Source organism: Symphodus melops (assembly GCF_947650265.1).
Source record: "Symphodus melops genome assembly, chromosome: 2".
In the NCBI taxonomy this organism is placed as follows: Eukaryota; Metazoa; Chordata; class Actinopteri; order Labriformes; family Labridae; genus Symphodus; species Symphodus melops.
This window is the reverse complement of record NC_136692.1, coordinates 7,960,497-7,985,707: the sequence shown is the minus strand read 5'-3', so window position 1 is coordinate 7,985,707 and position 25,211 is coordinate 7,960,497. Positions and strand designations below refer to the sequence as shown.

The window sequence follows — 25,211 nt, the reverse complement described above, 5'->3', positions numbered from 1 at the left end:
ACTTTTTTCTCACACTTCGAGCACTGCGGCTTCTACTCCGGTGCGGCTAATGCATGGATTTTTTATGGGGGACAATGACCTTCTGCCGCAAAAACATTTGACTTCGTCACGTCGGATCTTAATATCAGTCATTTTGCGCTTCATGCACGCACCCTCATCATGGCAAACACACAGAGAAATGCATATGATGTAGCTTTCAAGTTAAAGGCGATCGACCTGGCTGTCAAAGAAGCTAACAGAGCTGCTGCACGTTAAGATGACACTGACAGCGACAACAGAGACTGAGGAAGTGAGTAATGAAGTCATTCTGAGGCAGTGAATGGATGGACTTTTTCTTGTGAAATATATTGTAGCATCCAGTCAATATAAAGAAGGCCAGAACTGGTGATAAATGCCTTTAATGTCCGTCGGTGTCATTCATCAACGTAAGAGCTGAGCAAAAAACAAACAATAATTACAAACGTTTTTTAACTGAGCAGCTCATTAATTTCCTTCCTTAACTTTACAGAACGTCATACATTTGTAATAAACATTTACATAACTGAAATATTCTTTATGTAATTGTACCAACCTTGTTCCCCAATTGACTGATGCCAAAACACTGTTTTCTTTAATGTTTCTGTACTGTTTAACTTCTTACCCTCCATCAACGTCTTTTTACTGGCGTTTGTTGCCATAGCTACCGTTGTACCGCACTTCCGGTTAAAGGAAGCCTTCAAAATAAAAGCCCCAAAACTCCACCATAGACGAAAACTAAAATAAGTCAAATTATTGGCCTTTACACTCCCACCAAATTATTTACTGATAAACACAAAACACAAATAATTTCTTTAAATCATTAAACAACAACAACAACAACAAACAACCCTGTAAACGTGTTGTAACTTTCACACATCAAAACAATTTCCGCATTGTAGAGTTACTTTTCATAGTCTTCCAGTAGCAGAACTAACTTATGAACTGGGCGTTCTACTATAGACATTTTGTTCACACGCCGACCCTTCTTGGTAAGATGTTTGTCAGCAAAACCGATTTTGACCTTTCTGACAAGTCCATCTATGTCTTTTACAATGTCCAAAACTCGTCCAAGTTTCCACAGGGAACGTGGTTGCATTTCATCCTTGTCTATTATTATGTCACCAATCTGCAAGTTTCTTTTAGGCGTGTGCCATCTTTGTCTGACCATAATGTTCTGCAGGTATTCCCTTTTCCATCTGCACCAAAACTGCTCAAGCAAGTACTGCACTTGACGCCATCGTTTTTGTGCGTACAAGTCCTTGTTGACAAACTGTCCTGGGGGGGGCAGAGCAGTTGAAGTTTTCATGGTGACGAGATGATTTGGAGTGAGCGGCTGTAAACTGTGTGGATCATTGAGATTGTCTGTTGTCAGGGGGCGGCTGTTTACAATAGCAGCCGCCTCATACAAGAAAGTTCTCAGGGACGAGTCGGTAAGGCGACCTGGTGCAAGAGCCAATGCTGCATTGAGAACGTTTCTCACAGTCCGTATCTGTCGTTCCCACACTCCACCTGCGTGACTAGCATGAGGGGTGTTTAGGACAAAGTCGCATTGGTTTTCTGCAAGAAAGGCTGTCAGTTTGTCAGTGTCCATTTCACCTTGTGCTGCGTTCAGCTCATTTTTGGCACCTACAAAGTTTGTACCCTGATCGCATTTTATTTGTCTGACGGAGCCTCTCAAAGCAATAAAGCATCTGAGTCCATTTATAAAAGTGTCTGTAGATAGGTCCTCTAGCATTTCAACATGGATTGCACGTGAATAAAGGCATGTAAAGAGGAGGCCATACCTTTTGTATTCTTTCCTTGCTTGTTTGGTCAGGAACGGTCCAAACACATCCATACCACAGTAAGTGAATGGTGCGGAGTGTTCAACTCTCTCTGGGGGTAAGTCTTTCATTCTTTGTCCTTCCACGGGACTCCTCTGTCTTCGACAAAACACACACTGGCGAATGTAGGAAGAAACCATTTGATTTAACTTTGGAATCCAATAGCCATTGGAGCGTACCTCGTTCATCGTGAAGCCCTTTCCCTGATGATTGGTCCTTTCATGACAGTGGGCAACTATAAGTTTCGCAATATGGTATTCCCTGGGGATGATGATTGGGTGTTTGAATGAGCTGGGAAGAGAAGAGTGATGGAGCCTTCCTCCCACCTTGAGCACATTGTCCTTGTTCAAGAAAACATCCAAGTTGCACAATTTGTTGGTCTTTGGAAGTTGTTTGCCTTTACTTAGTGTCTCTATTTCATTTTGATAGGTTTGTCTTTGTAAATCTTTGATAATCACAATTTCTGCATTTTGTCTTTCAGTTACAGTGGTTAGTGTCTTTGCTTTGTCTTTGAGAAGGTATCGTCTGAGCCGTGCAACCGCACTAACAGCATGGGACCAGGAAGAGAATTTAGTGAGCCGGTCACAGAGGCTTGTAACTTCAGCAGTCTCTGTGTTTAACGTTTGCCCCTTTCTCACCTCTGGGTCTCCGACTGGAAGATCAATGGTGTCTTTTTTTGGAAGCTGTATTTCCTTTTCCCACAGGAATTGGGGGCCTGTGAGCCAATTTGATGCAAGCAGTTCATTCACAGATGTGCCCCTGGACGCCATGTCTGCTGGATTCTCACTAGTAGGTACATAAAGCCATTGTTGTGGTGACGTACTGTTGCGGATTTTCTGCACTCTGTTAGCAACAAACGTATGAAAACGTCTCGCATCATTGCTTATGTATCCTAGAGTGACCTTTGAGTCGGTCCAAAAGAACTCTTCGACCTTGTCATAAAGTAGTTCCTCTTTAAGCATATTACTTACAGCGACTGATGTAGAGGCTGCGGTGAGTTCCAGCTTTGGGATCGTGGTGACCTTTGTGGGAGAGACGCAGGCTTTGCCTATGATAAAGGAACAGTGAACATCTTCGTTTTTGTTAACTAGTCTGAGATAAGAACACTGTCCATATCCTGTGGTGCTTGCATCAGAAAAGTGGTGTAACTCTCTGCTTACCACCTCCCCAAATTCTGCAGGAACATAACATCTGCTGATTTGCAAGTTCTTCAGATTGAGTAGGTCTGCTGACCAGCACTCCCACCGTGGTCTGAGGTGTTCCGGCAGCGGGTCATCCCAGTCCGTTCCTTGGCGACACATTTCTTGAAGGATCCCTTTGCCCTTGAGCACATAGGGAGCTATGAAGCCAAGAGGGTCGTATATTGCTGCGACTGTGGATAAGATGCCACGCCTTGTTGGTGGTTGGTCTTTGAGTGTAAAGTTGAAAGTAAAGCAGTCTTTCTCCACATTCCAGCATATACCAAGTGCTCTTTCTGTTTGTGTTTCACTAAATGTCAAGTCCTTTGTTTTTGTATCTGTTGCATGTTCTGAAGCTGGGATGCTGTTTAAAACTTCGTTGTTGTTGGACACAAATTTGTGTAATCTTAGCCCACCTTTTGCACATAGTTCCCGTGCTTCCTTTGCCAGCTGTATGGCATCCTTCACTGTCTCTGCGCTGATTACTCCGTCATCAACATAAAAGTTCCTGGCTATGAACTGTGAACCAACTGGATATAAGGAACTGTTCTCTTTGGCTAAGTGTTTGAGTCCATAGTTGGCGCATCCAGGTGAGGAAACCGCGCCAAATAGGTGTACTGTCATCCTGTATGCTTGTGGTTGGCTGGTCATGTCTCCATCTTTCCACCATAAGAAGCGGAGGTAGTTGCGATCATTTTCTTTGACCTTGAACTGGTGAAACATTTTTTCTATGTCGCACATCAGAGCAACTTGGTGTTGTCTGAAGCGCATGAGCACACCAGTTAGATTATTGATCATGTCGGGACCATTGAGTAAGTGTTCGTTGAGACAGGTACCTTTGTGCTTTGCTGAGCAGTCGAAAACTACTCTCAACTTATCTGGCTTCTTTGGATGATAGATGCCGTGGTGCGGTATATGCCATGTCTCACCGGCTGATCCATTGTCATCAGTCATTTCTGCATCGCCCCTTTTAATTGTGTCACTCATATATTTCATGTAATCCTGTTTGTATTTTTCATCCTTTGTGAGTTTCCGCTTGAGCTGATTTAGTCTGATTTCTGCAAGATGTTTGTTATCTGGCATTTGTGGTCTTTCTTTAAATGGCAGTGGCATTTCGAAATGGCCGTCCTCTGTTTGCGTTATGCCATGCTCAAGTTTCTGGAGGAATACTAAATCCTCTTGCGACACAGTCCTTTCACTTCCATCGGTCTCTTTGAAATCTCCTTCCAAAGCACGTATTGCATCAGCTGGAGTGGAGGGAGGGATTTCTTTTACAGTGACTCTATGACAGAGACTGCTTGCCATGTCTGTTTGGTCACGTGGAACAGAGTTGCCCACTATGCTCCAACCTAAATCGGTGCGAATGGCATAGGGCTCGTTTTCCTTGCCTAATATCACTTGTTTGGGTGCGAGAGCTCCGGGACAAGTATAACCTATGAGGAGACTCACCTCACAACTGAGGAGTGGAGGGACTTCGTCTACAATTGGCAGCAAATGACTCCACTGTTTTGCTGTTTCACACGTAGGTATGTGTTCTCTGTTGGCAGGTATATATTCTTTCATGTATGCAGTGGGGAGCTTTACGACTGTGGCGGAGTTATAACCTCTCACAATGAGATTAGACACCTTTCCACTACTTATTACAGCATTTTTACCCATCATGGTGGTCAATTTCAGCTTCACAGGACAAACATCTGCCTGCAGGTCATGTGTTACCTCCTGATCAACAAAGACAGTGTCGCTCTGAGTGTCTAATAATGCATAGACAAGCTTTTCTTTGTGCGGATTGGTAGTAGTTGACAGCCACACAGGAGCTATCATTGAAGTGCTGACTATTTGTTCGGATCTGGCAACATTAAGTGACATGACTGTTGCTGTTTCAGGAGAGTTACCTTGAGTCGTGTTATCTGTACTCACATGTATTTCTGTTTGCAGATAGGTGCTGAAGTTGTCATCATGAAGACAGGTTGGGTGCCTCTTCGAGCAGGTTTCACAAGTGAGGCGGCGCTTGCAGTCTTTCGCATTGTGCCCTTGCTTTAGACAACTGTAACAAAGTCTATTGTCTCTTACATATTTCTTCCTGTTTTCCAGAGACATTTCCAGGAGGTTTGGACACTTGTTCAGCCGATGAGTGTCTTGGCACAGCATGCATGGAGAGCCATTTGCTGGCGTCTGTTGGTCACTTTCTTCAGCTGTGTTTGTGTTAAATACACTTGCCTTTCTTTTGCTTTCCTTTGTGTTCCCTTTGTCACTGTCATGAAGTGCCTGGATGGAAGTGATTGGATTGCAGGCAACTTCTGCTTCTAATGAGAGAAAAGAGGCAAAGTCACTGAAACTTGGAAACTCACTACCCTCCATTAAAGTCTTTGTTACCTGCCTGTTCCATCTCGCATTTATCCAGTCTGGTAGTTTGAGCAACATCTTTTGGTTTTCTTCGCTGTCATTGAGTATATGCAACCCCCTTACATGAGGCATTGCGAGCATGCATGCATTTATGAAATCTGCGAATGCTCTTAGCCCATCAGCATCTCTAGACTGCACCTTAGGCCAGTTTGATAGCTTGTCTCTAAATGCCTTCTGGACCACAAATGGTTGACCGTACCTTTGGTTTAGTTTGTTCCAAGCCTCTTTGTAAGCTTCTTCATCGTTTCTGAAGAAAGTCCCTTCAAGGCATTTGCGAGCTGGGCCTGTTACGTATCTTTTCAAATAATACAGTTTATCTGCAGCTGAGATACACTTTTGTTCAATCAATGACACAAACATGGATTTCCATTCAATGAAGCTTATTGGTTCTCCACTAAACACTGTTGGTTCAGGTGTGGGAAGTCTGTTTAAATTTAAGCCATCTTGCACTGCTTTCACTATTTGAGTGACACTAGGGGAAGCTGCTTGCATAGGATTGGAAGGGAGTTCTTGAGCAGTCCATTGGGACGTTGGGGCGTGTTCAAATTTTACTGAATGTACATGAGTGTCTCTAGGGGGAGCTGCTTGCCTAGAATTGGGAGGGAGTTCTTGTGCGGTCCGTTGGGGTGTGTTCACCTTTTACTGAACGTACATCATCCAAATGTGTTAACTCCCTGTCATAAGCATGAAACCTGGCTCGGGCGGTTTTCACATCCTTTCGGGCTCTCAGGCGCTCCAACTCTGCCATTTGTTTCTTGTGCTCCTCCTCTAGGGTTATTATCTTTTCTTTCTGTTTTTGTTCCTCAAGTACAATCTCATATTCCGCCTCTTTTGCTGCTAGTTCTGCCGCTGCGTCAGCTCGTTTTGTTGTGAGCTGTGAAGATGAGGACTGCTGGCTGCGTTCTGATGCTGCTGTTGAGCCATAAACAGACAGGGCGTAGTCGTGCTTTAAAAGGCCACGTAAACGAAATCCTTCACGCTCTGCATCAAAATCACCATCAACACCACTTATTCTGAACAGAATTATCTTTATGATATCATCAGTTACTGCCTCGCATGCGTCTACCTTTCTCCTTATATCCAGTGATGGTGCTGCTTGGTTCCTTATTTCTGAATACAGCCTTAGCACGTCCTCTTTCTTTTGTTCTACAATGTCGGCAAGTTCTGACATCTTCTCTTCTGTGATATCTGACTTTAACCAGACTCTTGTTTGACGCGCCTGTGTTTTCCATAGTTCATAATGAGTTATTAGTTTTTTCTCCTTTCTATTAATTTCTTCTTTTAGGTAACTTGTCATCTTTTCAGTTTGCACTTTTAACCTTTCTGAACGTCTAGGTAAATCTGACGAGCTGTGGGCTTTGTCTTGAAGCTCAGATGATATTTGATCTTTACATGTGATTGAAACCCTTTCATTTTGTCCCTCCTCACCTTCATCATGAAGAGAGTTCTTTAAGTCCTGAGTTTCTTCTTGTAAAGTTGTGCACTGTTCATCTGTGTCTACTTGACTCATCGATGCATCTTCTAATTCTTCCATTTCGAATTTTCCTTTCTGACCATACGCTGCCATCTGCTGGACGTCACGGGATTGCAGTTGAACGTTGAGACCCCGTTGTGCAGCAGCGTGGCGATGGTCAAGCTCTTACTGTAGCATCCAGTCAATATAAAGAAGGCCAGAACTGGTGATAAATGCCTTTAATGTCCGTCGGTGTCATTCATCAACGTAAGAGCTGAGCAAAAAACAAACAATAATTACAAACGTTTTTTAACTGAGCAGCTCATTAATTTCCTTCCTTAACTTTACAGAACGTCATACATTTGTAATAAACATTTACATAACTGAAATATTCTTTATGTAATTGTACCAACCTTGTTCCCCAATTGACTGATGCCAAAACACTGTTTTCTTTAATGTTTCTGTACTGTTTAACTTCTTACCCTCCATCAACGTCTTTTTACTGGCGTTTGTTGCCATAGCTACCGTTGTACCGCACTTCCGGTTAAAGGAAGCCTTCAAAATAAAAGCCCCAAAACTCCACCATAGACGAAAACTAAAATAAGTCAAATTATTGGCCTTTACATATATTACGGTCATCTTTTTCATCAGCCGTGTTACAGACACCGTCGGCTAGGCTTCGTATTGTAACGGTTCATGTTGTAAAGTCAGTAGTTGATAATGTGTTCATAATTCCGATTATGTGGAGAGTCAGTGAATGCACCAGCGAGAACGTGTTGAGTGGCTGTATGAGAGAACGCTGGGGGAGAGAGTTGGATTGTTACGGCAAGTTATGTGTGTTGTTCTCTGCTGTAAACGGCGTGGTCACGGCCGACAGTGATCGGGTTATTAAAAGTTATTATTTGAATGCTCTCGTCGTCCTTTAACGTCCGTACGGACGCTACAGTATTTGCGGATGTTACCGGTAGCCTACGTCTGTGTAAATAGCTCTTGTTATAACGTGGACACCTGCGGCTTATAATCAAGTGCGGCTTATATATGTACAAATACATTTATTTACTTATTTTTAGCCGGTGCGGCTTATATCCAGGTGCGCTCAATAGTACGGAATTTACGGTAGTCTCTGGTTGATGTATAATTTATAAATCCACAGTAGGCCAATGATTGATCTAAAACAGTGATGATCACTTTTATGATTTTGAAAGGTTTTATTCACATCTAGCCCATCTTTCATTGAAAAACAAATATCACTCAATACCTTAGACATGAAGGCACAATACATAGGAACATAATAGCCATAAATGAACAACATTAATAAATGGTTTGAATATATTTTTATTCATAGTAAAAATTGATGGAATATTCTTGAACTACGGTGGATCACTGACTACCTCACAGAGAGACCACAGTACGTCAGACTGAAGGACTGCACAGCGGGTGTGTATTGTAACTAATGTCCTGTGTCCTGCCTGTCTGTATACTGCTACTGGATGCCTTGAATTTCCCTCGGGATCAATAAAGTATCTATCTATCTATCTATCTATCTATCTATCTATCTATCTATCTATCTATCTATCTATCTATCTATCTATCTATCTATCTATCTATCTATCTATCTATCTGTCTACGGACAATGTACTGCTGAATGATCTTGCCAACGAAGAAGAACACAATAGAATATTTTAAGCATGTCGATGTTTACTCAAATGAAATCACCATCACCAATACCACATTTTCAATGAAAGCTGCACTTAAACCAGAAATTAGCACAGAATGATCATGCTATGCATTGATGTCTGCCAGAGAATAAAGGTTCTCCTTTTTTTTCACATATAAAACATGAACCTTGATTTGCTTGTTTGGTCACTCACATAATCAAATAGCCACACTATTTTCCACCACAGTTGGTTGCATGTATGTGTATGGCAGATCCAGATTCTCATTTCTGACTTTGATAGTCACACTTTGTATTTCAAGGTCACCTTGAAACCTCTTGATCAGCTTGCGGGGAATCTCCTCAGAGAAATGCTCATCTGGATATTGGCCAAGAGGAACCTGATGAAGCAAATGATACGTATTTTTTATTTTAAGTAACAAATGATGGCTTTTAACTGCCATAAATATGATTTATGTCACATTGTTTGATTTTGTTTAAATGTTGTTTGTAATTTTTAATTTAATATAAAGAGGAAATAAATAACTATCACCTGTTGCAGGGGGAACAAAAGGTGTATGACACACTTGAAAAACATGAGGTAAGAAGTGCTTAGGATGTGTTTCTGTTTTTTGTTTATTTAGCGATCTATACCTTTCTTTCCTCAAGAAGCAAGATTTCACGTGCTATATCTGCAAGTTTTTTTGTTATCGTTTTTCTTCAAGATTCTTTCCCTCTCAGGGTTATGCAGCCAATGAGTTATGTGTGTATATCAGTTATTGTATAGTTTAATCACGTACGTTTCTGTTCATAATTTATGTTAATTTAGTGTCATTTTGTATTTAAGTTTGACGGTGGATTTATGTTGAAGTCAAAGTGGGTTAAAGTGGGAAAGGAGTTGGAGGAATGAAGAATCAATCAATTTGAAGAACTTTTGGCCTGGTGTATTTCCTGGAGAGAATGATATGGGTTATATATTGTACAGTTGCAAGAACTTGATTAGATTTTTTTAAATTAAATGGATTTTACCGTATTTATTCTATTTACAGTTGTTTCCTGAAACCTCTCAGGTACAGATTTGATTGATGTAACGTTTAAACAGGCCTTGGATACATACAAAGTCAGAGGACTGCATGCTGACAAGATGAAAGAGAGTCATCCCCTGAACTGTCACATTGACATCGGGGAGCGTCTGCAGCATGGTGGCCTCGGTTGTTGTCTCCTTCGTGGTTGGTGGAGGAAGTTGCAGGGAGATGGGACTGTTGGGCATCCAGGCACCATAGTCAAACTGCAATGAATGAATGATTGAAAGGTGGTTGATTATAACATTTTGAAGCAAAGCAGTATGGACTTGCTAACAAAAAAAAATATCTAAGCCAGGAAGCAATATTTTGTATGTTTTTAGCAGCGTCATGTCAGGCTTTCTGACAATGTGCCCTTGACTTTATAAAATAATTCAGTATGAACCAAAGAAGTCAACAAAGATGTCTATTCCACATTTATCTCCTGCATTTATGTAGGGGGAACGCAACATTAATTTTTCTAAATAGTGAAGGACCTGCTGAGGTTTGGCTTCAATCTCTCTGATTCAAAGAAAAATGCAAATTCTAATCAAAACATTTTCAAAGATGGTACAGAGTTAAAACACATTCACCTGTCCAGAATTCACAGCTGCGTGCTGTAGTGAGCAGGTAAAGATCACCATGGTAACAAACTTGACCAACGCAGCTACGGTGGTAAAGCGCTGGGGAATTCCTGTGAATGAGGGAGAATAAACTGGATGATTTAAAGATGTCTATATAACTTCATTAAAGTCATGTACATACTGATGACGATAAAGTGTTATGTATTTTACATGCAATACAATGTAATATGAATAAGTATGTGAAGTGTAAGTATGCTGCTGTAACATGTGAGCTATTGGTGGGACAAATGGTGTTCTTAAGGTTAGAGATTTGTTAAACATCAAAGACAATGAAGGGGTCTATTTGGGGTCATTCCTTAAGACTGTGATAGATAAACAATTTGGTATTGAAGTGAGAACAGACACTTAGGATACATTGGGGGAGATAAGAAGTCACCCCATGGTGACCTGTGCAACCTTTGAAGTCATATGTCCTGAGGAACCACAGGGGGTGCAGGACTGTAGGAGAGGCACACCTGAATGATCAAAGCCTAAATAGAGTCGTAAATGTTCTGATGTTGCTTTGACCAATACTGTATAAATACTAGGGTCTTTTCTTTGTTCATGAGGGATCACAATTGGCTGGTGACTCTCCCAGGTAACATGGCTAACCTGGACTGATGCTGTTTCTTGTCTTTGTAAATAAATGTCTTATATTACATGCAAGTCAGTGTCAGCGGATATTTCTTCATCATCTACACATCATCGTCAAAGGAGGACTTGAGAAACTACAAAAGCTAAGAGTTTTTTTATTCAAGCACACCTGTGTTTGCATTGGAAAGGAATCCATGTACAAAAATGTCTGAAATCCACTTCTGCAGTTCACAGTCTTTCTCGACGTCAGCATCGCTCTTGTAGTAGTAGCTGAGGATTCCATCCACAAACCTTAAAGAAACATGGGGAGGTTTTATCAAGAACATTTTGAGATTGAATATACATTCTCTGTACTTGTACTGTACCTGAAACAATGACATAAAAAGTCTCTATCTATCTATTGTAAGTATGACACCATTTCAAAGGACCATTAGAAATCATGTCAGCCATATTTCTTAAAGTAATCAGCTATGTTTTTTTAAGACTATTAACGACAGTGTTTACCTTGTAACCTAGATGCAGGCCATACTGTAAATGTGATAATGGAAATGTTACTATATGCTTTTTTGATAAGAATCAAATGAATAAATAAATAGATAGTTTGGTATTTTTCAAGTGGGATTGTATGAGGTACTAAAAAAAATATATATATACATATATATATATATATATATATATACACAAAATAAAAATAATTAAAAACCTGTGGATGATATCCCAAAGCTGTAGTCCATCGTCCCTGTAGTAGTAGTTGGGAATAGACCCCATCCCACGCTCAGCGATGTCGTCTGGTATGCAGAGAGAGCTGTAGGTCATTGACTCCATTGATCTCTTTAGGATTGTGAACATGCTCTTTCCACCACTAGCTGCGTACTAGAAACCAGCAAACAAAGGAGTACTGTTTAAGACAGCTGCTGTACATGTAATTGTTAAGGCTACTGAGTGTGCAGGTCTTTTGCTACCTTTGTGAAAGTACCATCCTTAGAAAAGAGCCCATTTCGAGCCATGAAGTTGATCTGCAGGGTGTAGCGAGTGTGAGGGACGAGCAGCTGAGGGAAAGGTTAAAGAATGTTACACTCAGTAAAGAGATCAGAAATTCTGAGGCTTCTTTGATTTATAAATGTGGACTGCACACTTGAACAACATGGTTTTGAATATCTCCACTGGGGATCAGTAAAGAAGATTCAAACATCAGCAAGGTAAGGTAAGTTAAGTGTTGTGTCTTGCAGTCACCTTGTACAGAGGATGCACCATGGGCACATTGCGCAGCAGAGATACAGCAAAAACATCAGCCAGCAGATGAGTGCGCAGCAGGTGAACACTTAATCCATGTAGATTGACATCTGCACTTCTCACAAAAATCTTGGCCAGCAACCAGTCGTACTCAGAATCAGTAGGAAAAAAGATGGGATTGTCCTCTCCAGGAGTCTGCTTCAGCTGCAGGAGAAGAAAGTGAGATTTAGGCCCTTCCAGTCATTTAATCCATTCACCCCTGTGCCCTGGTCATAAAGGGACAAACTGTTTGGAAACCAAATCTTTTTTTATTCTATAACAGACTACAAATATGTTTAAAATTAGATATAAAGGGGATTGGATCTGTTATTAAATTAGACTCGTAGTCAATCACACAACTACAGTTTTTTGCTCTTGCAGGTGGCTTAATTTCTCAGCCAGTTAATTTTCAGTTTGGAGAAGAAAAAACACAACTTTCAGTTCCAACAGGAATCAATAGCACCTATTTAGACCTAACTGCTTTTTTAAGAAGATCTCAGTCTAACTGTTTAATTGGTCATTTAGTTATTCTCTGCTGCTTTACAACTCTAATCAGTCACTCTCACCTGAATAGCGATTGGCTTCAGCTTGTCATCAGGTGTTTTGTGGAGCAGGATGAGGGGAGCCATCAAGTACTGCTTCTTCCCGTTGATGGTGTTTGTCTCCACTCCATCCAACATCTTGTAGTCACACAGGTATATGTTGCCATTCTGTTTGAAATTTTAGTGAGGACGAGAATTTATATTACTTTAACATTGTGAAATGGAAATGTAAGTGCGACTTACAGCTGCATAATTATCATGTCATCAGGAAAATCTTTCTCAGACCCTTAAAAGTCAAAACAATCACCTTCACTTCCTCTTTCAGAGTTTTCTGTCCATCGAGGAAGACCATGCTGTCAGTGACAGGAAAGTTCTTCGGTATGACTGAACAGCGTCGGATCAGCATGGGGTTGACAGCATTTAGAAACTGGTAGGCGAAAAATTCATCCTCCCTCCAATGTTTCTGGACATACGCTGGAAAAGAAAGGGGAATATTAGATTCAGTTTGAGACTTACTGTTCAATATTAACAGGACTGCAGGTCATCAAGAAAAGTAGCAAACAATGTGTTTAACAGAATTCAGAGACCCTTGCCCTTCATTAGACATGAACAAATACTGTTTGTATAACTTTGGACGGTTTGGGCAGATCAACATTTTCCTAACATAAGAGGGCGGACCATTGGGAACCTGCATGAAGTACAAGCTTGATAATAGTGCAATACCTGATATGTCAGTGATTTTGCTGGTGAATACCCGGTAGATACTATCCATGTCAGTCCACTTGTCTGTTAATTCACCCAGACCACTCAGTTTCAGCGCAGTCAACCTGGAACAAATTTGCAAAAAAACACACATCTTTAATAGTGTTGCTAAATTGGTAGAGAGGTACGTGCATAGTGTTATTCATTAATAGATTGCTGATAGAATTGATAGACTTCACCCTTGAGCTGCAGTGAACTGAAACTCTGTACTCTTGGTGAAGGAGAAACGGACCTCCATAGGCAGAGACTCAATGTTTGCTGCTTTCATGCAATGGGGGAGTCCCTTTGCGAACACATTCCATCTGGGGAAAACAGAAAAGATCAGTCCATTTATTAATGGGTTTTAATTCAGACAGAACCTGACATGTTTCACAATTTCACAAGGTTGTCAATGTTTGGTTATGAAAATAAAACACTCTCGGTACTCACTGATAGTCTTCTTCTCGCTCCTTCAGTTCCATTTCCCGACGATACTCTCCAAAAGGATGGGTGTCTTCATAGACCAAGAGAGCTTAAAGAAAAAATCCAAACAATAATACAATAATAGTAATACCAGATTGAATGTACGGTATATAGGTCTTTCAAGGGCACAAAGACGCTTTACATGGTGGTTGGATCAAACAAAAATCAAAACAAAAGGAAAACTGAGACAGGTAGGAAAGGATGTTAGATCGGTGGAAAGGTTGAGTTAAGGATGGTTGGTGCTTGAGAAGTTTTTTGAACCAGTCTAAAGACGGGACATTGCAGATTGGGGGATGGGGGATATTACACTGAAGGCCCTGTCATTGAAGGTGTTCAGTCTCGACAAATAGATAAATATGATCCAGTGTGTGGAATAGTCAGAAGGCCAGTGTCTCAAGACCGGAGGTCTCAGGACATGGTGTTCAAGTGTAGCAGGATGGAGAGGTACGGAAGGGCAAGGGCACTGCCTTCAGCTGCTCGGCACCCAGACATTGGAACCCCCCCAACCCCAAAATGTATTATTATTATTTATTATTAAAATAATCAGTTAGATGGTATAAATTCACACTTTACAATCTTTATTTAAATGTTGTCATTAGGAAGTGAACAGGACAAACCTTTTCCTTCCCTGAAAAAGTGCTCCTCATTGTCAGTAATCCAGCTGTAGATGGGAAAGTTGAAAGTTTCTCCTTCAGGGGTTTTCACTTCTACCTTGGCAGGAAACCAGGTGTCTTCAGGGAAATTTGTGACCGGACGTTTGTTCAGCCGGACTTGGAGCAGCTTTCCAATGGACTCGGGAATGGACAGGGTAAAAGTAGACACCTTGAGTAATGACAGAAATGGTTTGACAAGATCCATATATGAGGTTAGATAAATGTATTTGAATACCAAAAACAGAGCTGCAACATCCCCATAACTGGCATAAAAACACTGAAAATATAAGATTAGACGACACAAAATGTTGTAGGCTACTATCAGTTTTTATCTGACTCATTTTTAGGTATTGTTTCTTTGGCCACAATGGTGAGCATACCTGAAAAATTAGGCATCAGCAGTCGTGAGAATTTACAACAACATCACTATAGCTGTATGTGTCTTTACAAAGGCAGTGCTGAAGAAGCTCTTTTCAAACAATTTGCACAAGGGGGCAGTATTGTTCAAGTAAATGAGAGAAAATGGACAGGCATTAAAGACGCCATCTGAGCAAGGACTGATTTAGACAAATGTAACAAGACAGGAAGACAGTGCGCTGAGCATCTTTAATTATACACTGATGCAAACAAAACAATGAATGATATTTCATTCATCATTCCAGATTTCAGTCAAATCAAATACAATAAGTCTATCAAATGAATTTATGATTAATTGGTCTTCACAGGGGAACTATTAGCAATTCTTCAGCTTTAATTTGGACACAAGACAGATTTTCAAAGGAAGCAACAAAATCAAAAGTAAACTGGTGCTGCTTGCGCTTCTCCTAGCCTGTTATTCTACTTGTTAGTGCCAATAATGAACATTGTGTGACTTTAAAAAACGACTGTCAGTTATCCATTATTTACTGTTAATTTTTAATTGTGGATGGATACTTCAAGTACCATGCAAACAAAAAAACATACATGGCTGTTTAAAAAGAAGCTGTTTCTTCACACAGGCTACTGAGCTTCAGAACCTTTATGTTAGTCCAGCTCAACATTGCACATATAGAAGAATATTTTACACTTACTGCTCCAGTGCTGAAGGCTAAAGGCCCTGTGCTGTTTATGAGCCGAGTGGGAGGGCTGTCCCCATCTGTCCCCACCAGCTTAATGTAGATATCGTGAAAAGTGTTGGCAAAGAGGACTTTTCCAGTATAGACAGTCACTTCATACTTTGCCATTTTCACCCTCAAGAGCAGAAGAATCCCTGAAGGGAAAGAGAATAATTAGTGTTTTTTCAGCATTGGTTATTTTTAACTTTTAAAACAAAAACTCTAAACTATATTAATATCAAATAAGACCTGCAATGGAGTTTGTCTTTGTCGACAATCTGTTACAGTCCAGTTGTGTAAAGCATGTCTCTTACCTTAAATGATGAATAGAAGTTACTTTGATGAACTCCTCCTGACACCAAAGTAAGCATCCTCTTTTATACTTTTACAGATTGGTGGGCGGATCAAGTCTGAAGTAATAATCATGTCAGGTGATGAAACGTTAGTTTGAACACCAAATGCAAAACAAAAAACTATTGTGAAATAATGGAAATAAATGTCTCAGTGCTTTAACCCATCAATAAATTCATGATTAAAAAAAGATCCAATGACAACAATAAGTTAGCTTATGATACTTTACATACAGTGCAGATCTAGACCACTCTTCCTAGTGTTAATTGCATACTTTTTTATTTAAATAAATATAATGAAAATATAATTAGGATCCTGCCATTTAAATAATGAGTGTATCAGTGTAAACTAAATGGTTCAGCCAAGTCACTACCTGCAGTCAAACCACTCATTCAAGTCTACATCGCTGTGAGTGGCACTTTATCCACATAAACACAAAGAGAGGAACTGATTCACTAAAGTATTGTGTGGCATTCACGCCAACTAAACCTGTACAAATAAATCAAACTAACTGCACTCCAGAGAAAACAGCCTCTTATTTTGGAAATATTAAATTAAATACAATTTAATTCAAAAGGGGATTTATTGATATGAAAGTATCGATAACAATGTTGTCAAAGCATAAAAATGACGGTTTGTCCAAATATTTCGACAGTACTCAATAAGAGGAACCTGCCACACAGTGACTCATCTTCTGTTTTGTTTTTTTTGGTAACTGTGACGGTTTTTGGTTACTGAGCAAAACTTGTCTGTTTCTGCTTTCTATGGGATGGATCTTTTTTGTTGGGCTATTAACACCTTTATTTTTAGTGATGGTGGATATAGTCGGAAATTAGTGAGAGAGAGAGTGTGTGTAGTGACTTGCAGGAAAGGAACCTGGGCCACCCGCCTGGAGAACTCTAGCTACCCTCCACGTAGAGCACTAACCCAACTAACCACACCAGGAAGATTTCTTTTGAAAAACGTCCCCAAACCTGAGCATTTTAAGAAAAACTGCACAGAGTTTCAATATGTACTAAACTTTATTTCTCAGCCTCTGTAGCAGACAGAGACTTGACATTTCCTGGACTGTCTTGAAAAAGAAATGCAATCTCACTGAGAATTCTTTTTCTGCTAACATAAAGGTGAAAGAAAGAAATGCTCTGAAAACCATTAACATAAAAAGATAGAATTGTAAATATAATGCTTTGTTTACGGCAACAAGAGATGTTAATGGACATGTTTGCCAAAACACTCGATATGTACAGGCTTCATGCACCGTCTGCAGCCACAGATAGTGGCACTGGCAAGAACATCACTGCCACTCCTTGGCAGCACACACTCCCCGTTTGATGTAAATTCAGTTGTTTTGGCTATTTGCAGAACGTTTGTTTCATTTGCTGCACGTTTTTTAGCCATTGCATTTGTTCCCATTGCTTTTGAAAGTGCAACGTTTCTGAATATGCTTTGCTCTTTTCTTAATGCAAGTTATATAAGCCATTGCTGAGGGTGTGTGCCTGTCAGCACTATAGACCACACCCATTGTTCTGATGAATGACTTTTACCAGCAAGGGTCATCAATCCCCCTGCAGGCCTACAGTACACCACCAGAGGGCAACCGACCTCATGGGCTTTCTTTAAAGGAGTCTCTATTCAGGAGGTGTGTGTCGCAGCATGCTGGGCTTCACCCCATACCTTTGCTAGATTTTATAAATTGGATGTCACAACGACAACCATGGCACATTCAGTCCTCACTTCAGTTCCATCTTAGGTCCTCTTTCTCTTTGTGAGACGGGCCACTGGAAACAGTTGTCTTCATATCAGGCTTGTCTGGCAATCTGGGGGTTAGTATTTTCCCCATAGTGAGAGACAAAACAAATGCTATTGAAGTGTTTTATAGACAGTAGTTGCGACACTGTGTGATATGAGCAATTATGTGAACTATAACTGTCCTGCTTAAAATGTGATCTTTTGGTGGAGTAATTAGTGTACTTAAGGAAGAGCTTGGTTTAACATCAAAGAGAATGAATTGGTTTATTTGGGGTCATTCCTTAAGAATGTATAGGATAGCATTTGGGTATTGTTTGGGTCTAAAACAAGAGTAAACAGGTGTTGACCCTTAGGGTACACAGGAGCAGATAACACTGAGGGATTTACCTCTGCAATGAATTATAAACCTTAAGGCCATAATGTCCAGAGTAAACATAAGAAGGGTGGGATGTATGAGAAGGTGTTGACCTGAATGCCATTTGTTGACCTAAGTCCAAATAAGGACATAAATGTTCTACTGTTGCTTTGACCAAATGCTGTATGAATACCAAACTGTTCCTTTGTTCAAGAGGGATCACAATTGGCTGGTGATTCTCCCAGGCTGGACCGGCAATGCCTGGATTGATGCTTTTCTTGTCTTTGTAAATAAATGTGTTATTATACAAGCAAGTCAGTATCAGTGAAGATTTCTTCATCATCTACACGTCATAATGAAAGATGGAGAAACTACACTATGAAAGAGAACTTTAGGTTATTTACATAACCCTGGTTCTCTCAGTAGCATGAATGTGTATCTCACCAGACCACCCTACTTACTATGGAAGCGAGGAAGAGGTGAGCTTGTTTGATGACGGTTGGTGTTATACTTGCCTATTATATAGGAGGAGGGCTTCAGACATAGTTGATATACTTGCCAGCCAATGAGGGCTGATCTAGTGTTATTAAGCTTCTGATGAGGTCACGCAGGAGAATCACTCCACAGACTCACTCAAATTACTCAGAGAACTAGGGGTTATTGAAATAACCTACATTTTTCAGGACTGTGACCAAATCCCCCTTGAACTGCCCCATAAAAGCACATACACCGACATAGTGTGACCATCATTTTAAGCGGTCGATGTTTATTCAAATGAACCAATCCCACATTTTCAATGAAAACTGCATATAAACCAAAAATGAACAAAAATGATCATGCAATGATGTCTTCCATTGTTTCCACTTAGAAAAAGATGAACCTTGATTTACTTGTTTACTTGTTTCACTCACATATTCAAATAGCCACACTATTTTCCAACAAAGTTGGTTGCATGTATGTGTATGGGATATCCAGATTCTCATTTCTGACTTTGATAGTCACATTTTGTATTTCAAGGTCACCTTGAAACCTCTTGATCAGCTTGCGGGGAATCTCCTCAGAGAAATGCTCATCTGGATATTGGCCAAGAGGGACCTGATGAAGCAAATGATACATATTATTTATTTTAAATAACAACCATATAGATGATGAGATATGTATATTGTACAGTTGCAAGACTTTGTCAGATTTTCTTTTTTCATTTAACTTGATTTTCCCGTTTTTATTCTACTTACAGTCTGTTAAGCTTCCGGATCGTCCATAACATTTTTCTTTACTGACATATAAATCTACTTGAAACCCATTTAACTTTTCAAGAGGTCTTTGATACTTACAAAGTCAGTGGCCTGCATGCTGAGAAGATGCAAGACGGTCATCCCATGAACTGTCACGTTGACATCAGGTAGCGTCTGCAGCATGGTGGCCTCAGTTGTTGTCCCCTTGGTGGTTGGTGGAGGAAGTTGCAGGGAGATGGGACTGTTGGGCATCCAGGCACCATAGTCAAACTGCAATGAATGAATGACAGAAAGGTGCATTTTGAGGCAAAGCAGAATGGACTTGCTTGGACATTTTGTTTGACTGTCTTTATGTAGGGGGAACACAACATTAATGATTCAAAATAGTGAAGGACCTGCTGAGGTTTGGCTTCAATCTCTCTGATTCAAAGAAAAATGAAAATTCTAATAAGCCTATTCCCAAAGATGGAACAGAATTAAAACACATTCACCTGTCCACAATTCACAGCTGCGTGCTGGACCGAGCATGTGAACATCGCCATGGTAACAAACTTGATCAACGCAGCCACGGTGGTAAAGCGCTGGGGAATTCCTGTGAATGAGGGAGAATAAACTGCATGATTTAACGATGTCTATATAACTTCATAGAAGTCATGTACATATTGATGAAGATAAAGCTAAGCACACCTGTGTTTGCGTTGGAAAGGAATCCATGTACAAAAATGTCTGAAATCCACTTCTGCAGTTCAGAGTCTTTCTCGACGTCAGCATCGCTCTTGTAGTAGTAGCGGAGGATTCCATCCACAAACCTTAAAGAAACATGGGGAGGTTTTATCAAGAATATTCTGAGATGAAAAATACATTGTTATGCAGCCGCAAGTAAGACCATATTTTAAAGGACCATTAAAAATCATGTAAGCCATATTTCTTAAAACAATCAGCTCTATTCTCACAATGCATTACTCAGGTAGAAATTCGTCTTTAAGTATGAACCATTGACTAGTTTCATTGTTGATGCTGTTGATTGTGTTCTATTTTTTTGATTGTGTTTAGTCTGATTATTTAATGAGGTCTAGTTTTGCTGTTGCTGTTTCCTTTCCTTTCTGTGGGCTCTTATTTTACAAATTTCCCCTATGGGACAATAAGGACACCTTGAAATCTTTATTTTTCACTTCAATACTTGCAACGAACAAAATACAATAATTTGAGAATTAAATACTTGTGTATGATATCCCAAAGCTTCAGTCCATCATCCCTGTAGTAGTAGTTGGGTAGATTATTCATCCCACGCTCAGCGATGTCGTCTGGCATGCACAGGGAGGTGTAGGTCATTGATTCCATTGACCTCCTCATGATTGTGAACATGCCTTCTCCGCCACAAGCTGCGTACTAGAAACCAGTTAACAGAAGTCACATGGTTTAAGAAAGCTAATGTACGTGTATTTGTTAAGGCCTGCAGTGTTGGTCTTTTCCTACCGTTGTGAAAGAACCATTCTTCGAAATGAGCAGATTTCGAGCCATGAAGTTGATCTGCATGGTGTAGCGAGTGTGAGGGACGAGCAGCTGAGGCAAAGATGAAAGAATGTTACATGCAGTCTAATTATTTCTTGGAAACACTGTCAGAAATTCTGGGGCTCCTATGATGTTTAAATGTGGACTGCACACTTGAACAACATGGTCTTGAATATCTCCAATGGGGATCAGTAAAGAATTATATTTATCATAAAAAATAAAAAGAAATACAGTAACTTCAGTGTTCTGCCTTGCAGTCACCTTGTACAGAGGATGCACCATGGGCACATTGCGCAGAAGAGATACAGCAAAAACTTCAGCCAGCAGATGAGTGTGCAGCAGGTGAACATTGAGTTCATGGAAGTTGAAATCTGCACTTCTCACAAAAATCTTGGCCATCAACCAGTCGTACTCAGAATCAGTAGGAAAAAAGATGGGATTGTCCTCTCCAGGAGTCTGCTTCAGCTGCAGGAGAAGAAAGTGAGACATTGGTTATTGCAGTCATTTAATCCATTTACACCAATGTTAAATATGACGAACAATCATTGGAAGTCCTTTTACTGTAAGTTTTACCCTCCTGACTTGGCATGCACAAGCTGCCACAAATAAACAAATGCATGACAGAAAAGATGAATTTAGGAGAGTGAAGTATGGAGATTGTAGTATACCTGCAAATAAGTGCTAGAAAGCACTAAGTTGATCATCACTCAAAGCAACCACGACATGAAGTTTGTGATACTCAAAAAGGTTGATTAATTTTAAAGTTCACCCTTGTGCACTGATCATGAAGGGACAAAAAAGCTAGAGACCAAGAATTCTTTATTTTTTTTATTTCTATCAGACTTCTAATATGTTAAATTTGGTTAGTGGTTGGGTATTATAATACAAGATGTCAAGGGGATTGGTTATGTTATCAGGCGAGATAACACAACCAGGGTGGCTTCATTTCTAAGCCAGCCAAGTTTCAATGTGGTCTTGAAAATGTTGGTAGAAAATGCCAAGAGGAAATAACAGCAGCAATTTAGATCTTGCTGCTGTTTTAAGAAGATTTGAGTCAAACTGTTTAGATGGTTATTCACTCATTTTCTACTGATTCACAGCTCTATTCAGTCACTGTTATGCTGTTTCACTAACCCCAAGGTAAACATTGAAGTGAATCTATCTGAAACATCATCATAACATTCACTCTCACCTGAATAGCGATTGGCATCAGCTTGTCATCAGGTGTTTTGTGGAGCAGGATGAGGGGAGCCATCAAGTACTGCTTCTTCCCGTTGATGGTGTTTGTCTCCACTCCATCCAACATCTTGTAGTCACACAGGTATATGTTGCCGTTCTGTTTGAAATTTTAGTGAGGACGAGAATTTATATTACTTTTACATTGTGAAATGGAAATGTAAGTGCGACTTACAGCTGCATAATTATCATGTCATCAGGAAAATCTTTCTCAGACCCTTAAAAGTCAAAACAATCACCTTCACTTCCTCTTTCAGAGTTTTCTGACCATCGAGGAAGACCATGCTGTCAGTGACAGGAATGTTCTTCGGTATGACTGAACAATTTCGGATCAGCATGGGGTTGACAGCATTTAGAAACTGGTAGGCGAAAAATTCATCCTCCCTCCAATGTTTCTGGACATACGCTGGAAAAGAAAGGGGAATATTAGATTCAGTTTGAGACATACTGGTCAATATTAACAGGACTGCAGGTCATCAAGAAAAGTAGCAAACAATGTGTTTAACAGAATTCAGAGACATAAACAGGCATAAATACAGTTTTTGATTTTGTCTTTGTAAAAGGATAAATGAAGTAGGTTCACTAAAGAAACAAAAGCAAGACTATCTTTGGTCAGTTTTTATCTCAGGAATAGAGGCAGAAGGGAGACTAAATCCACACAGCAGAAGTGGCTCCAAATCACATTTAATAAAATGTGTCACCACATGAGATGTTTCAAGCCCTTGCCCTTCATTAGACATGAACAAATGATTTCATGGCAGAAGTCATGGATAGATACTTGTATGATATCTAAGAGAAATTCTTTCACCTATTTTCAATTAAATAAAATTGAAAAAACTTTATTTTTACCTGAGGGGCAGTTTAAAAAACCCCCAAAACATTCAATTGGAACATCTTAATGCCCATTGTGAGTGCTCGTTAGAAAGGACACATCAAACTGCTACCTGTCTGACAATACAACAAACCCTGCTCTGCAGATGAACTCTTTCTTCAACAAGTCACCAACCTGAAACATTATAGAGTGAAACTCCTACTTGAGCAGCAGCTTGTCTTCCTGTTTAATTGTATTGGCATCTGTATTTAATTTTTAGTAAAGGCAGAATCAAGGAGTCTTTTAGACTTACAGTAGCTTTGTTGACTGTAATTGCTCCAAAAGATTGTAGTCAGCGGCAGCAAGTATGTTTGATGTTTTGAGAGATGTAAATACTAAACGTAAAAAAAACTAGGGCCCATGTTGAACATACACTAGTCTCCCTGTAAAATGGGAGGGAGGGGGTTAGGATTGTCCACTGCACCTAACGTACTGTTAGCAAAAGTTCAGATCAACATTTTCCTAACATAAGAGGGCGGACCATTGGGAACCTGCATGAAGTACAAGCTTGATAATAGTGCAATACCTGATATGTCAGTGATTTTGCTGGTGAATACCCGGTAGATACTATCCATGTCAGTCCACTTGTCTGTTAATTCACCCAGACCACTCAGTTTCAGCGCAGTCAACCTGGAAAAAAATTGCAAAAATACACATCTTTAATAGTGTTGCTAAATTGGTAGAGAGGTACGTGCATAGTGTTATTCATTAATAGATTGTTGATAGAATTGATAGACTTCACCCTTGAGCTGCAGTGAACTGAAACTCTGTACTCTTGGTGAAGGAGAAATGGACCTCCATAGGCAGAGACTCAGTGTTTGCTGCTTTCATGCAATGGGGGATTCCCTCTTCATACTCATGCCATCTGGGGAAAACAGAAAAGATCAGATTTAGATTTCTTCTTTCATTGATGGGTTTGAATGAAAATAGATTCTGACAGAACCTGACAGGTCTCACAATTTCACAAGGTTGTCAATGTTTGGTTATGAAAATAAAACACTCAGTACTCACTGATAGTCTTCTTTTCGTTCCTTTAGTTCCATTTCCCGACGATACTCTCCAAGAGGACGAATGTCTTCAAAGACCAAGAGACCTTAAAGAAAAATCCCAATAATATAACAATAATAATACAGTAATATTAGATTGACTGTATATAGGGTCTGTCAAGGATACAAAGACACTTACATGGTGTATGGACCAAACAAAAATCAAAACAAAAGAAAAATTGAGACAGGTAGCAAAGGATGTTAGATCGGTGGAAAGGTTGAGTTAAGGATGGTTGGTGCTTGAGAGCTTGAGAGTTTTTTGAACCAGTCTAAAGATGGGACATTGCAGATTATATATATGGAGAGGGTGTTCCAATGGGTCGGGGATGTTACACTGAAGGCCCTGTCTCCATAGATGTGCAATTTAGACAAATAGATAAATATCATCCAGTGTGTGGAATGGTCAGAAGGCCAGTGTCTAAAGACTGGAGGTTTCAGGACATAGTGTAGCAGGATGTAGAGGTACTGAAGGGTAAGGGCACTGATGAATTTATAAATGAGGGCATTATGTATTGATTCATAATCTAATTGGATGCCATTTGAGGTGGAAGATGCTTGGTATGATGTGCTGCCAGTGCTACAATAAGGTGCAATATTTTTAAAATAATCAGTTAGATGGTATAAATTCACACTTTACACATTTTATTTAAATGTTGTCAGTAGGAAGTGAACAGGACAAACCTTTTCCTTCCCTGAAAAAGTGCTCCTCATTGTCAGTGATCCAGCGGTAGATGGGAAAGTTGAAAGTTTCTCCTTCAGGGGTTTTCACTTCTACCTTGGCAGGAAACCAGGTGTCTTGAGGGAAATTTGTGACCGGACGCTTGTTCAGCCGGACTTGGAGCAGCTTTCCAATGGACTCGGGAATGGACAGGGTAAAAGTAGACACCTTGAGTAATGACAGAAATGGTTTGACAAGATCCATATATGAGGTTAGATAAATGTATTTGTATACCAAAAACAGAGCTGCAACATCCCCATGATTAAACAACTCCAAAGGTTGCACAACAGATCAGTTTTTTTATGTGAAGCATTGTTCAGATGTATTGTTTCTTTTGGCCACATTTGTGCATTGAGCATTGCCTGAAGAATTATACAACTAAAAATCAACTTTAGTGAGAATTTACAACAACATCACTATAATTGTATTTTTTTTTAACAAAGGCAGTGCTGCAGAAGCTCTTTATCCTCTTTGACATAGTGTAGTGAATTTGCACAAGGGGGCAGTATTTTTTAAGTAAATGAGGGAAAATTGACAGGCATTTCA

The 25,211-nt window shown here is 40.0% G+C and overlaps 3 protein-coding genes across 7 annotated transcripts; all 3 read right to left on the bottom strand.

Moving 5' to 3' along the window:
• Positions 1-382: 382 nt before the first annotated feature.
• LOC306820724 (uncharacterized protein) lies at positions 383-7,493 on the bottom strand. 5 transcript variants are annotated; one of them, XR_013778695.1, is made up of 3 exons: positions 7,289-7,493; positions 572-7,149; positions 383-432 (listed from the first exon to the last, which is right to left on the bottom strand). XR_013778695.1 is itself a non-coding variant. In XM_079338664.1 (3 exons), the coding sequence occupies exons 2-3, from the start codon at positions 5,912-5,914 to the stop codon at positions 414-416; spliced, it is 4,131 nt and encodes a 1,376-aa protein (XP_079194790.1). In that variant the 5' UTR covers positions 5,915-7,149; positions 7,289-7,493; the 3' UTR covers positions 383-413. The 5 variants fall into 5 exon arrangements, 4 of the variants coding, with proteins under 4 accessions (XP_079194790.1, XP_079194789.1, XP_079194788.1 ...); XM_079338664.1 differs by having other exon boundaries at positions 1,803-7,149; XM_079338663.1 differs by having other exon boundaries at positions 383-6,334; positions 6,851-7,149.
• A 1,012-nt stretch (positions 7,494-8,505) lies between these two features.
• On the bottom strand, positions 8,506-15,721 carry LOC306820001 (polyunsaturated fatty acid lipoxygenase ALOX15B-like; the record flags this gene model as incomplete). The annotated part of the gene is made up of 14 exons (XM_079337627.1): positions 8,506-8,930; positions 9,647-9,817; positions 10,184-10,284; positions 10,977-11,098; positions 11,511-11,680; positions 11,770-11,856; positions 12,041-12,244; positions 12,646-12,789; positions 12,929-13,095; positions 13,345-13,448; positions 13,563-13,685; positions 13,813-13,894; positions 14,463-14,667; positions 15,569-15,721. 14 exons carry the CDS (start codon positions 15,719-15,721, stop codon positions 8,751-8,753), a joined length of 2,013 nt encoding a protein of 670 aa, XP_079193753.1. The 3' UTR covers positions 8,506-8,750.
• A 3,241-nt stretch (positions 15,722-18,962) lies between these two features.
• LOC306820000 (polyunsaturated fatty acid lipoxygenase ALOX15B-like) lies at positions 18,963-24,869 on the bottom strand (the record flags this gene model as incomplete). The annotated part of the gene is made up of 13 exons (XM_079337626.1): positions 18,963-19,142; positions 19,382-19,552; positions 19,774-19,874; positions 19,970-20,091; positions 20,502-20,671; positions 20,759-20,845; positions 21,056-21,259; positions 21,987-22,130; positions 22,270-22,436; positions 23,428-23,531; positions 23,644-23,766; positions 23,913-23,994; positions 24,629-24,869. The coding sequence occupies 13 exons, from the start codon at positions 24,867-24,869 to the stop codon at positions 18,963-18,965; spliced, it is 1,896 nt and encodes a 631-aa protein (XP_079193752.1).
• Between the last annotated feature and the right edge of the window lie 342 nt (positions 24,870-25,211).